The sequence below is a fragment of the Eubalaena glacialis genome, chromosome 4, assembly GCF_028564815.1.
Source record: "Eubalaena glacialis isolate mEubGla1 chromosome 4, mEubGla1.1.hap2.+ XY, whole genome shotgun sequence".
NCBI lineage: Eukaryota > Metazoa > Chordata > Mammalia > Artiodactyla > Balaenidae > Eubalaena > Eubalaena glacialis.
Genome location: NC_083719.1, coordinates 186,129,668 through 186,141,647, shown reverse-complemented (window position 1 = coordinate 186,141,647; position 11,980 = coordinate 186,129,668). Strand labels below are relative to the sequence as shown.

Here is an 11,980-nt window from a genome sequence, read left to right as displayed (position 1 = left end):
GGGCCCTAGGCATCCCTGGGTTTGTGGCTGCATCACCCCAGCCTCTGCCTCCGTCTTCACACAGCTTCACCCTGTGTGTCTGAGTCTCCTCCTCCGTCTCTTATAAGGACATTAGATTTAGGGCCACCCTAATTCAGGATGATCTCATCTCAAGATTCTTAATTATATCTGCAAAGACCCTTTTTTAAAAAATAAATTTATTTATTTATTTATTTTATTTATTTTTGGCTGCGTTGGGTCTTCGTTGCTGAGCGCGGGCTTTCTCTAGTTGCGGCGAGTGGGAGCAGCTCTTCGTTGTGGTGTGCGGGCTTCTCATTGCAGTGGCTTCTCTTGTTGCAGAGCACGGGCTCTAGGCGCGTGGGCTTCAGTAGTTGTGGCACACGGGCTCAGTACTTGTGGCTCACAGGTTCTAGAGCACAGGCTCGGTAGTTGTGGCGCACGGGCTTAGTTGCTCCGCGGCATGTGGGATCTTCCCGGATCAGGGCTCGAACCCGTGTCCCCTGCACTGGCAGGCGGATTCTTAACCACTGCGCCACCAGCTAAGTCCCTGCAAATACCCTTGTGTAAGCTCCCATCCTCAGGTTCCAGGGGTGTATCTTTTGGGGGCCACGAATCAGTGCACTCCACCCCCTGAGCCTCATCAGAGCTGGTTGCGTGGACCTAGGTGTATCCCCATTTTTTTGTTTTTTGAGCCACACTGTGCGGCACGTGCGATCTTAGTTCCCCGACCAGGGATCGAACCCGTGCCCCTGCAGTGGAAGCATGGAGTCCCAGCCACTGGGCCACCAGGGAAGTCCCAGGTGTATGCCTGTTTTACAGATGGGGAAATTCCAGCAGGCTGGGCTGGAACCCTGGGTGTATGTGGCCCTTCCTGAGACCCACCTGTGGCCTTGCAGCCTGGGGCTACTACTCTCAGTTGGAGGATCTGATGTGGCCGTCACTCGCTCGTGGGGTGCCCTGTCCATCTCTGGCTACTTCCTCTCCATCCCTGTTGCCCCATCAGACGCTCCTGTCGTCCCAAGCCCCTGGCCTCCTCCTGGAAGCCCTCCAGGCTGCTCTGCTATGCCTTCCTAGCTTTCCTAGCGGGCTGTGTCCCCCAGACCCCTCATTGCCCATTCCTCAAGCCAGCAGCCTGTGGTCACCTGGCCCCTGGGCTTGTCCCTGGAGCAGTCCTGGGCCCCTCCCTGTCACCACACCCCATCCTCCACACACTCCAGAGCTTCCTTCCCCGCCTTTGGAACTTTTGTGGCAACTGCCAGCTGACTATGGTGCAACCCATGGTCCCCCAGTCCTCGACTCCAGGCCAATCCCAATCCTGAAGAAATGTGTCCAGCAGCCCCACGGGCCTTGGTCCTCTGCTCCCAACTAGGTGACAGGGGGACAACACCTGTGGCTCATCACTCAGATGTCCTTCGGGGACTGGGAGGTGTTAGGAGCCATCCTGGGAGGAAGGTTTGCAGACCTCAGTTTCCCCATCTGTACAATGTCAGGTGGACCCCGTCCTACTGGGGATGGGGTCCCACACACACCACGGAGGCGGGCTGATGCCCTAGGAAGCGACCACCTGGCACCACCCCCTCCACATGGGTCATAGCTGCCCCCATGGCTGGTTGTCCCCTGGGATGTCAGGTCCTGAGCCTCAGGAAAAGGGGACCTGTCTGGACCACCTTTCTGTGTAGCCCCGATGCTGACAGCACCTGGCTTGTGGAAAAGCCTGGAACTGGGGTATCCTGAGCCCTAACTCTTGTATCTGAAAGACTAGGGGGGGAGGGGCTGGATCTGAGCCCTCCACCCCCACCCCTTCCCCATGCCCACCAACCCCACACCAGGCCAAGGGCTCACGTGTAGTAAAAAGACTTTATTAAGAAGGCTTTGAAGTCAAAAAATAAAACTCTTGATACAATTTTCTGAACCCTTAGGTCAGCTCAGCAAATATATAATCAGTAATTTAGCTGTGTAAGATTAAAGGTCCGTTACTTTATTTAAAATAAAATATATTTTAGTTTTCTTAAAATTTATTCCATAAAGTACATATTTCCCTATAAATTCCCTACATATACACAAGAGGTAAAAAGTAAAAGTTTAAAAAAACAAAAAAATTAAAAAACGGTCAACAGAAACCACAGCAGAAAGGGATTAATAATTAAAAAAAAAAAAAAAAAAGTTCTGGACGCCCCCTCCCCCCGCCCCCCTCCAGCCTGCGCGCGGCTTACATACTAAAGGGTAACCAGTTGGCCCCAAAAAGGGAGCCGTCCTCCTGGAAGTTTCTGCAGAGGTTGAGGCCGTGGGAAAACAAACACTGTCAAATCGGTATCAGCTACGTACAAAAGGACAACCGGGAGAGTTGTAAAAATCGTGGTTTTTTTTCCTTAAAAAGATCACCCTGGGGGGGGGGGGTGTCTTAAATAAAAAGTGCAAGCAGGCCTTTTCTCTCTGGTTTATTTTAACCTGTCGACTCAATACTGTCATTTGTTAAGAACTGAGGTGTCGCTGGGCCGCCGGGTCACCGTCTCCACGCTTGGGACCGGAGTTAAAGCTCGTCTGTAAACACTGGCCACGCGGCCCGCTGCCCGCCGCTCCCCGCCCCCACCCTCCCCTTCCTCCCCACCCGGCCCTGCGCACCCACCCCGCGTCCGTGGACGGCCCTGGGGGCCGCGGGCGCGGCGAGGTGACCAGCTAGGAAAAGATATGAATGGCCTGGGTGGCAGGCGTGCGGCAGGCCGGGCACTCGGGCTCGCTCTTGCCGCAGATGCGGACGGCGCAGTCCATGCAGAAGAGGTTGTGGCCGCAGGGCACCAGCGCGGCCATCACCTCGCCCTCGGCACACACAACGCACTCCCGCGCCAGGGCCGCGGAGGCGGGGGCGTTGGGGGCCGGGGCCGCCTGGGGCTTGCGGGCGCTCTCCGAGGCGCTCGAGTCCAGCGCGGAGCACGAGGAGGCCGAGGAGCTGCTGGGCAGCGAGGTGGCCGTGGAGAAACTGGCGCTGCTCGAGAAGGACGCCAGGGAGCCCTGCGGGGGCCGCCAGGGCAGCGCGCCCACCGGGTCGGGCGCAGCGCGGCGGGCCAGCGGGAGCTCCAAGCTCAGGCCGCCGGGCTCGGGCAGTGTGGGCGAGTGGCGCGGTGTGCCGGCCCCGCTGCTGCGTCGGGCGCCCGGGGCAGGCGGCGCGGGGGCCCCGTTGACGGCCGCGCAGCCGCTGAAGGCGGGCAGGGGCGGGGCCCGCTCAAAGGGCGCCCAAATGGTGGCCGCGGTGGGCACGGTCAGGTCCAGCGCCAGGAAGTCGAAGCCGAAGTCGCAGTCCTCCGGGGCGGGTGGCCCCGCGGGGGCCCCCGGACCGTCCCCACCGAAGGTGAAGCCTCCGTTGCCCGAGGCGCCGTAGGGGCTGGTGGGGTCCGCGTCCGGCACCGGCACCGGCATGGTCGGCCCCCCTCGGCCGCCCGCGTAGAAGGCCTCGGGGCCCCCCGGGGTGCCCAGAGCAGCGTCCCCCCGGAGGCCGGCCGTGGGCGCGGGGGGCCGGCGGCCCGGGTTGGGAGCCTTGGCCCAGAGGCCCGCAGCCGCCCCGAGCAGGTCCAGGCAGACGTCGGTGCCGTTGGAGTGGAAGTCGCTGTCAGGGCCGGTGTCGGTGAAGGCGCCCGTACGCAGCGTGATGTGGGCCTCGATCTCCTCGCGCGCCCGGTCCACGTTCTCGGGCATGCCCGTCACAGCAAACACTGGCTCCTTGTCGCGCCCGGGCGTCACGATGTACGTGTGCGTCCGTTGCTGGATGCGCTTGATGGTGGCGCCCTTGGGGCCCACCACCAGCCCCACCACGCGGTACGGCACGCGCACCTGGATGGTGGTCTGTCCCGGCAGGTTGGGCGGACCCTGCGCGGTACCGGGCAGCCCGCCGGCCTTGCTGCGCGTGGCGCGGATCACGGAGAAGTGCTCGGCGGCCGACAGGATCTCACGCTTGGCCATCTCCACGTCCTCCTTGCGGCCGGTCACGATAAAGACCGGCTCCTCCCCACGCACCGGCGTCTTGATGTACGTGTTCGTCTTGGCGCGCAGAGCCTTGATCTTGCACCCTGCGGTGGGGGAGGGGGAGACGCAGTGAGGGCAGGGACCCCTCCCCAGGACAGCCCCTCCTGGGCGGCAGCTGCAGGGGCCAGCCGGTGCGCTGGGTTAGGAGGCCCCACCTTCAGGCTGTGATCTCAGGCACTCGGCGTCCCTCCCTCCAACCATGGGCCTCAGTGTCCACTCTGGTCCTGCAACCCCCTGCTCTGTAACAGGGGGATTGTCCCAAAGGAAAGGAGGGACCCTGTTTTAGGTTGAAAGGTGTCCCCCCAAATCCATGTCCACCTGGAATGTCAGAATGTGACCTTATTTGGAAAAAAAGTCTTTGCAGATGTCATTAGTTAGGGTGAGGTCATGCTGGATTAGGGCAGCCCTGAATCCAATGACCAGTGTCACTATAGAGGAGGAACATGTAGAGACACAAGAGAAGATGGCCCTGTGAAGACGGAGCCCAGGGTTGGAGTGAGACGGCCAGAAGCCCAGGAACGCCAAGGCCTGTCAGCACCACCAGAAGCCCGGGGAGAGGCCGGAACAGATTCTCCCCTGGAGGGAGCATGGTCCTGTCGACACCCTGGTTTCCACTCTGCAGAACTCTGAGGGTTCATTTCTATAGTTTCAAGCCATCCAGTTCATTGTACCAGACCTAGGACACTAATGCAGACCCTCTGACGCCAACTCCCCGACAGGAGGGGAAACTGAGGCTCGGATTGTGGAAATGGCCTACGACTTCTTCCTGACCATGTGACCCTCCCCCAAGAGCAGATCCTGGGCCCTGTATCAGGACACCTCCAAAGGCCCTCAGTGGTCCCAGACTCTGAGGGGAAGCTCAGGGACACGGCTTTGTGGCTTCACCTTTGCTGCCTGGGCTGGGCTGAGGGGCTGACCCTGCGGAAGGGGGCCAAGGTGTCCGTGGGGGAGAGGGTCAGTCGAGAAGATTCTTTGACTGGGCGCCTCTCCCACCACCTAGGCGGCCCTCCCAAGGTCGACTGGAAGCTGCCCCTGAGACATCTAAACACCAGGTGTGGCCGGCCCGGGGCCCTGACACCTGTCAGCACCACTAGAAGCCCGGGGAGAGGCCGGAACAGATTCTCCCCTGGAGGGAGCATGGTCCTGCCGACACCCTGGTTTCCACTCTGGGTTCCCCCGCCCAGGGGCCTTCTGACATATCTTGAGTCCGGGCCCAGGAGTCTGGGAGGACCCCCCCACCCCCAAGTTCTGGGGAGGCCAGAGGGACACAGGGGTATTGTTTCAGTGCAAACAGAGGGCGGCATTGAGCGGAATAAGTGTGGCTAACTTCTCAGCGAGGGAAAACACAAAGTTAGCGGGACGAACTGTCTGCCTGCGGCCGAGGAAGTCAGAGACACGGGGCCTGGGCGGGGGGCAGCCTCACCCCCAGCGCAAAGAGGGCAGCAGCCCCCCATCCACGGCTGAATAAAAGCGGGCCAGCTGAGTGGGGGTCTGAAATCTCCCAGGGAGACACTGCTTTCCTCCCATCTCCTGGCCTCGCCTCCTGGCCCCCAGCCTTCCCCTCTGCACGCGGCATCCTCCCCATTGGTGGCTCCATGGGCTCACTGGCAACCCCAAAGGCACCCTGACCTGGGCTGCCTCCACTCCTGCCTGGACGGTCTCCTCCCCACTTGGCTGGGGAGGCCCCTCCTGCAGTTCCCCTGCGCCTGACCTTTCCCCTCTGTCACGTCATCCTCACTGCTGCACCCCACCGTCCTCTCCCTTCTCTGCACCACATCGCAGCCCGGCACCCCCTCTTCCGGGAAGCCTGCCCTGACTATGCTGGGCCAGGCCCCAGCACACACTTCTCAGAGTTTCTCCTCACACCCCAAGTCTGACTTTCTGGACTCCCCGAGGCTGGGGGACTGTGCTGTAAGGGCCGGCGGACTGGGGATTGCCCTGGGCACTCAAGGGACCGTCCCATGCCTCAGTTTCCTCACCTGCCAAAGGAGGGCAGAAACACACCCAGCCTCACAGGTTTGGGGCAGGACCTGACCGGCCACGGACTGGAGAGTGGCCCCAGACCGGTGCCTGTCCTCATGGGGGAGCCTCGGTGGGGAAGGGACTCCTGGGCAGGTCAGGGCTGGGGAAGGACCCTGCAGCTTCCCGCTTGCCGGCCCCCATCCTGCCCTGACCCAGACAGCAGCCTTGGATGGAGCCCTCAGTGGCCAAGTAGAGCCCAATTAACCATTCAGACTTCAGCTGTGACATCCACTATCCCCCAAACCCCACCCATGCTAAGACCCTGAGAGGTGGCAGAGCTTGGGGGGGGGGGTGGGGGAGGTGGAACTGCACAAGCCAGGAAACTGGGTCTCCAAGAGTGACCCTGGGGGCTACCGCCAACTGGTGGGTGCAGCAGAAACGCAGCTTCCAGGGCCCTGCCCCAGGATTCCAACTCAGAGAACCAGGGAAGGTGGCTGACTGCCCCAGGCCCCAGCAGGCCCCACCCTGTGGCAGCCGGACCCTCCCCCAGAGGGGCAGGGCCAAGGGTCCCCGCGGGGAGCCTAGATGCAGGCAGCCCTGCTTCCCACTGCTCGTGACCCTGTTCTGGGGTCCAGGCACCCCTGCACTGGGCACTCAGGGAACCAGGCCACACGGGCTCTGCCCCAAAGGAGCCCATGCGGGTGACCACAGGCCACATTTATCAAGGGAACCTCAAGGCCGTGTGTGGGGAGCTGAGGGGCCGCCCTGGGAAGGAGGCTGCATGCCAGGGGAGCACCGCTGGCTAAGGGGACAGCAGGGACAGAGTTCCAGCAGGCCAGGGCTGAGACAAGTCAGCCCGATATACTGCCGCTCCCAACCCAGCGGAGTGCTGTCCCCAGGGCGAGGCTGAGTCACAGTAGGGTGTCTGGGGGCAAAGCTGGCTCACCTGTGAAACAGGGCCAGGGAAAGCCCCGTGCAGGCACGGAAGGGTGTGACCCGCCACCCAGGGGCCCCGTTCTTCCTGCGACCCCCAGTGGGTAGGTAAGAACATCAAGGCAGGGGCCCCCGACAGGCCTGCAGTGTCCCGCAGGGGTGGGGCCCCGCACAAGGGAGAGAACAGCGAGTGAGGGATGACGGAGGGGACCCTGGCTGGCTGGCAGGTCACTGGCTCCCGGTCGGGAGCCGAGTGTGCTGCAGACCCAGGCCTGGCTCTGAAGACCCAACCCCGGCCACCCCACCCACGGCCATTCTGCCAACTGGGGCAAAGGCAGCAAGGCGGGGGGCGCAGGGGAGGGTCTTGGAAGGAACTGGGCGCCAGCCCCCCGACATTTGATGACCAGCTGGGGTGACAGACTCTCCACCGGCCCTTCTGAGTTTCCACTTTTCCTGTTTGTGGAAGGGGGCCACCTCCCCACCACCCCCAACCCGGGAGGTTTGGAAGGTGGAAGGTTCTCTCCTGACTCACCCCTGCTCCCTGCAGGGCAGGAAGAGCCAGGAGACTAGGGTTCATATCTGGGCCCTGCCGACCGGCTCTGGCGGCACCTCCGCTCCTGCAGCCTCTCCCTCCCCGTCTGTGACCTGAGGCTGCAGGATCCTCTCTGGCGGACACCTCGGGGCAGGTTGAGGCTGCCTCTCAGTGGGTCCAGGGCACCTTCTGGGCCCCTCAGCCTCTGGGAGGAGAGAGCAAGGCAGGGGCTATAATCTCCTGCCCTGTGCCCAGAAGGTGCATGGACCCACTTCAGGGCTGAGAAAACCGAGGCTCACAGAGCACCAAGGGGGTGTCCAGGAAAGGGCGAGCCCGGGTCTGTGGCTCCCGTCAGCATAGGAGGTCGGGCAGGTGAATCCCCTGACCCTGCACTCCGGAGAAGGGAATGGCCGTGGGCCTGGGGTCAGACAGAAAAGAATAAGTTCAGGGTAGGCCATGCCCCCTGCCCTAGGGACAACAGAGCAGTAAGAAGGGACAGGTTCCATGTCCAGGGACCCAAAGGGTGGACAGGGGGGTGGGTAACCGGAGGAAGGGCACAGAGTCTCCCAGGCTGTGCTTGAGAACTGGTGGCAGAAGCTGGGAGCCACAGATGCTTCTAGAGTGGGGAGACACAAGGGCTGCTGCAGCTGCCAACCTGTCCTGGCATTTGTGCTCCCCTCCCTGGTGCCCTGCACCCCATTCATGGGGTGGCTACAGTGTGCCGGCCCGGTGCTGGGATAAGAACCAGCATCTTGCTTGAGAATCCTCACAACAAGGGAGGTGCTCTCCCACTGTCACAGAGAGGGGCTCTTGTGCTCAGAGTCACAGGGCCACCCTAGTCTGCAGGAAGAGCTGTCAGGGCCCAGGGACCCCCAGAGCCTGCCTTGCTGTCTGCCATCCGCAGGAACCCAGGCTGATACCCTGGGTACCAGCGGGTACCAGAGGGACACGCGGTACCAGAGGTCAGCGTGGAGCCTGGCGACCCAGCCACCGGACTGCTCAGCATGTAGGCCAGGGATCGGTGCCTCCTGCTCGCAGCCCGCACCCCCGGGGGGCTGACACGCGCAGTCACATGGGACTTGTCCTCAGGCTCCACCACCGGGAGGATCAGTCTCATGACCTCGGGTGACAGCCCCCAGCCTCGGTCTCCACAGGCTCCTGGACACTCAGCAGGGAAGCAGCTGTCTTGTTACAGGTCCCAGTGAGGTTACTGGGGACAGGGGCGGCAGGGGGTGATGTCCTGAATAGGAAGGAGGCAACCGGGTGTCAGAGGGGAAACGTCCGGTCGTGGTCTCGTGGTGCCTGCCGGTAGCCGCAGGGTCCAGAGAACGGTTTACGGGTTCCCCTCCCCCAGGCTCCCATTCCTAACAGCGGGTCCCTGGGCCCAGCACCACGCCTTGTCCTCCTTGTGTCCACACATGGGGAGGACAAATGAATGACTGAATGTACCTGCGCCCGAAGCCAGAGGGCTTGCCACCCCATGGCCCCACCCACCCGCAACTAGTAGAGAGCGGTGTCCAGGGCATCCCTGTGGTCCTCTGCTCGTGACAGTTAGGGCGACAGGTCACCTTGCGACTCAAGCCCCCCACACCCTTCTCTAGCTCCTGTTACCGAGGATCCAGAGGCAGGGACCCCCTAGCCCCACCTCAAGCCCCGCCCAGGCCCCACCCCAAGTTCTAGAACCTGGCTGAGCAGCAGGGAGCCCGGAGGTGCGGGCAGGAAGGCAGGAAAGTTGAGGCTGGTGGGCAGGCAGCTAACAGGGTGGGTGGGTGTGTGCTGGGCCGGGCACTGCCCACCACCCTCCAGCCCGCCCGCCCCGCAGCTCCAGGGCCAATGAGCGGCCGCCGGCCTGATGTCACCCTGCAAATCTCAGCCTGGCTCTCTAACAAAGAGAACAATGGGGCAGCCACAGGGACACTCCGACAATGCCGCTCCGGGACCCGCACACCCTGGGTCTGCTGCTGGCCACCTGGCCAGGGGAGGGCTGTGGGGCCAGACCCCAAAAGCGGCTTTTACAGGGGGGTCCTTGTGCATCCCCCAAATCCCTGACTGGGGGCTGAGAGCCCGGTAGGGATCTTCTCGCATCCTGTCCTGCTCCCCATCCCCAACAGGGTGCCCAGGCTGGCAAGTCTCGATGCACCCTCTTTGTACCGCCAAACTTCTCTCTTGACACTGCCGGAGCGCCCCCGCCCCCAGCGCCAGCGACACCCCCCCAAACCCGAGCGAACCCGCCCCGTGCCAGTTTTCGGTGTGGAGCGGGCACTGCCCAGCCCGGCCCCTTTATCCCCGGGATGCCACCGCTGGCGGCCCAGGGCCCGGGCAGTGAGCTGCACGCAGGGGCCTTTCCCGGCTGCAGGCGCCCAGACAAAGGCGGCAGCGGGGCCGGAGCGCCGAGGGGAGGAGCGCGGGCTGCGCCCAACTTTCTCCCGCGGCCAGCGGCAGGACAAAGGCACACAGGCGGCCACCGAGGCCCGAGCCCACGCGGGGCGTGGCCGGGGTCTGGTGTCCAGCCGCGGGCTGGGCTGGGTGGCCCCTCCCGGGGCGAGCCGCGCGGGGACCCCCGGGGAGGCGCCCCCGACGGCGGCCACTCACCCTGGCGACCCACGATCTCGGCGACGTGCTCGGAGCTGGGCACGGGCACGCACTCGGTCATGTTCACGCTCTTCTTGCGGCTGCCGATTACGCTCATCTGCTCGGCCAGCAGCGTCGGGGGACCCAGGGCCGCGGGGTGGGGCGCGAAGCCCGCGAACACGTCGGGCGGCGACGGCCGAGGCGGCGGCGGGGGGCTCACGTCGGGCTCCAGCAGCGGCAGCGGGCCGGGGGCCACGGCCACCCCGGGCGCGCCCGCCTCGGGCCCGTCGGGGGGCGCGGGCTCCGCCGCGGCCCCGCAGTCTGAGCCTCCCGCCGCCGCCACCGCTCCGTCCCTGCCGCCCGCGGCCGCCCCCTCCTCGTCCTGGTCGCCCGCGCCCCCCAGACCGAGCCCCGAGAGCTGGTCCAGGGCCAAGCGCAGCGCGGCGGCCGCGTCGTCGGGCTCGGGCGGCGGCCGGGGCGCGGGCGCGGCCTCCTCGGCGCCCTCGGGCGGGGGCGGCGGCGGCGGCGGCGGCGGCGGGGGGCCCGGGCTGGGGTCCCCGCCGACCGCCGCCCCGGGTCCGCCGCTGCGCTTGCCTCCGCCGCCGTCGGGCTGTCCGGTGGAGCTGGGCATGGCGGCACTAGCGCTCGGGCCCGCGCTCCCGCCTCTCGGCCGCCGGCCGCCCCCGCCGCCGCCGCCCGCGCCGCCGCCCTCCGCCTCTGGGAGCTCGGCCGCCGGCCGCCGGCATCCAGCGGCGGGGCGGGGCGGCGGCGGGGCTGCTCGGGCGCGGGCGGCGGCGGCGCGGCGCGGCTCTGCTTGCTTCTAAGCGGCGGCGGTGGCGGCTCCTCAGCGGCGGCGGCGGCGGCGGCGGCGGCGGCGCGGCGGCGGCGGCGCGGACGCTCCTTCCCTCCGCCCTCCCGCCGCCTCCCTCCGGCCGCCGGCCGCCCCGCCCCGGCCCCGCCCCCGTGACGCGGCTGCCGCCAACAATGGGGCACCGGGCAGGGCGCACGCGCGGGGCGGGCGGGGCGGTCACGTGGCGCGGCCCCCTCCCCCTCCCCGCCACGGGCTTTGGGGCGGGCCGGGCGCGGTGGCACGTGCGGGCGCGGCCGCAGGTAGGTGCCCGAGGCGGCCCGGGCCCTGGGGGCGCGAAGGCGCCCCGCCCCAGTCCTCGCCTCGGGGCCGGTGTCCCTCCCCCGAGGCCCCTAGCGCTGGGGCTGGCCTCCAGACTCTGCCCCCTTCCCCCGCGCGATTCCCGCACGCACCTGGCCCCTAGGGCCCCCCCGGGAGGTCACGGGCACCCACATCCTCCATCCCCGGAGTGTGCCCCGAGCCGAGAGCGCGCCACGTGGTGGTGCTTCCCGGCTTGGGCTGGTTTCTACCCGCCAGAGCCCTCGGACGTGAGCACCGCCCTCTAATGCTCAGAGAGCAGCCCAGCGTGCCCACGCCTAAAGCCAGCCTGTCCCGGTGGCCCTTCCTCCAGCGGCCTTTCAGGGCCTTCTTTTTTCCTTTGGGGCGAAGGAGCCGTCCAGTTTACCCCTGTGGGATTTCTTTTGGTGAATGGATGGCCTGGGATCGACCCCACCCAGGTCGTCCTACCGGGTCTCCGAGGGTACCTGGGCCCTAGTCCCTGCTTGGCTGCGGGACCTCAGGCCAATTGCATGGGCTCTTTGGGTGGGAGAGGGGGCGGCCCGCCCCTTTTGTCCAGCACTGGCCTCTCACCTGGTCCACTGCCATCCTCACCCGACCTGGGTACCTGCCCCCAACCCCATGGAGTCCTTCGGCCGCAGCTGTCCACGACTGGATGGCCCAGAGTTCGTCACCGCTCTTGACGAACTCTGTCTTCCCTGGCAGGTGCCCCTCCCCCTCTCTTAAGGGACCCCAGTTCCTCTCTTAAGGTCTTGGACTTCTCTTTTGTGTGCTTGAATGCTCGCTCGGAAGTATTAATTACTTCATCATAACTTATATTC

The 11,980-nt window shown here is 65.2% G+C and overlaps 1 protein-coding gene across 1 annotated transcript; it reads right to left on the bottom strand.

Annotated features, from left to right (window-relative positions):
- Positions 1 to 2,589: 2,589 nt before the first annotated feature.
- MEX3D (mex-3 RNA binding family member D) lies at positions 2,590 to 10,689 on the bottom strand. Its single transcript, XM_061190887.1, has 2 exons — positions 10,037 to 10,689; positions 2,590 to 4,061 (listed from the first exon to the last, which is right to left on the bottom strand). The coding sequence occupies exons 1-2, from the start codon at positions 10,644 to 10,646 to the stop codon at positions 2,677 to 2,679; spliced, it is 1,995 nt and encodes a 664-aa protein (XP_061046870.1). The 5' UTR covers positions 10,647 to 10,689; the 3' UTR covers positions 2,590 to 2,676.
- Between the last annotated feature and the right edge of the window lie 1,291 nt (positions 10,690 to 11,980).

Bases quoted from the DNA above. Each gene is read 5' to 3' on its own strand.
- MEX3D (XM_061190887.1), bottom strand. From the start codon at position 10,646: ATGCCCAGCTCCACCGGACAGCCCGACGGCGGCGGAGGCAAGCGCAGC. The intron at 4,062-10,036 runs GTGAGTGGCCGC...CCCCCACCGCAG, and splicing joins CGAGATCGTGGGTCGCCAGG to GGTGCAAGATCAAGGCTCTG.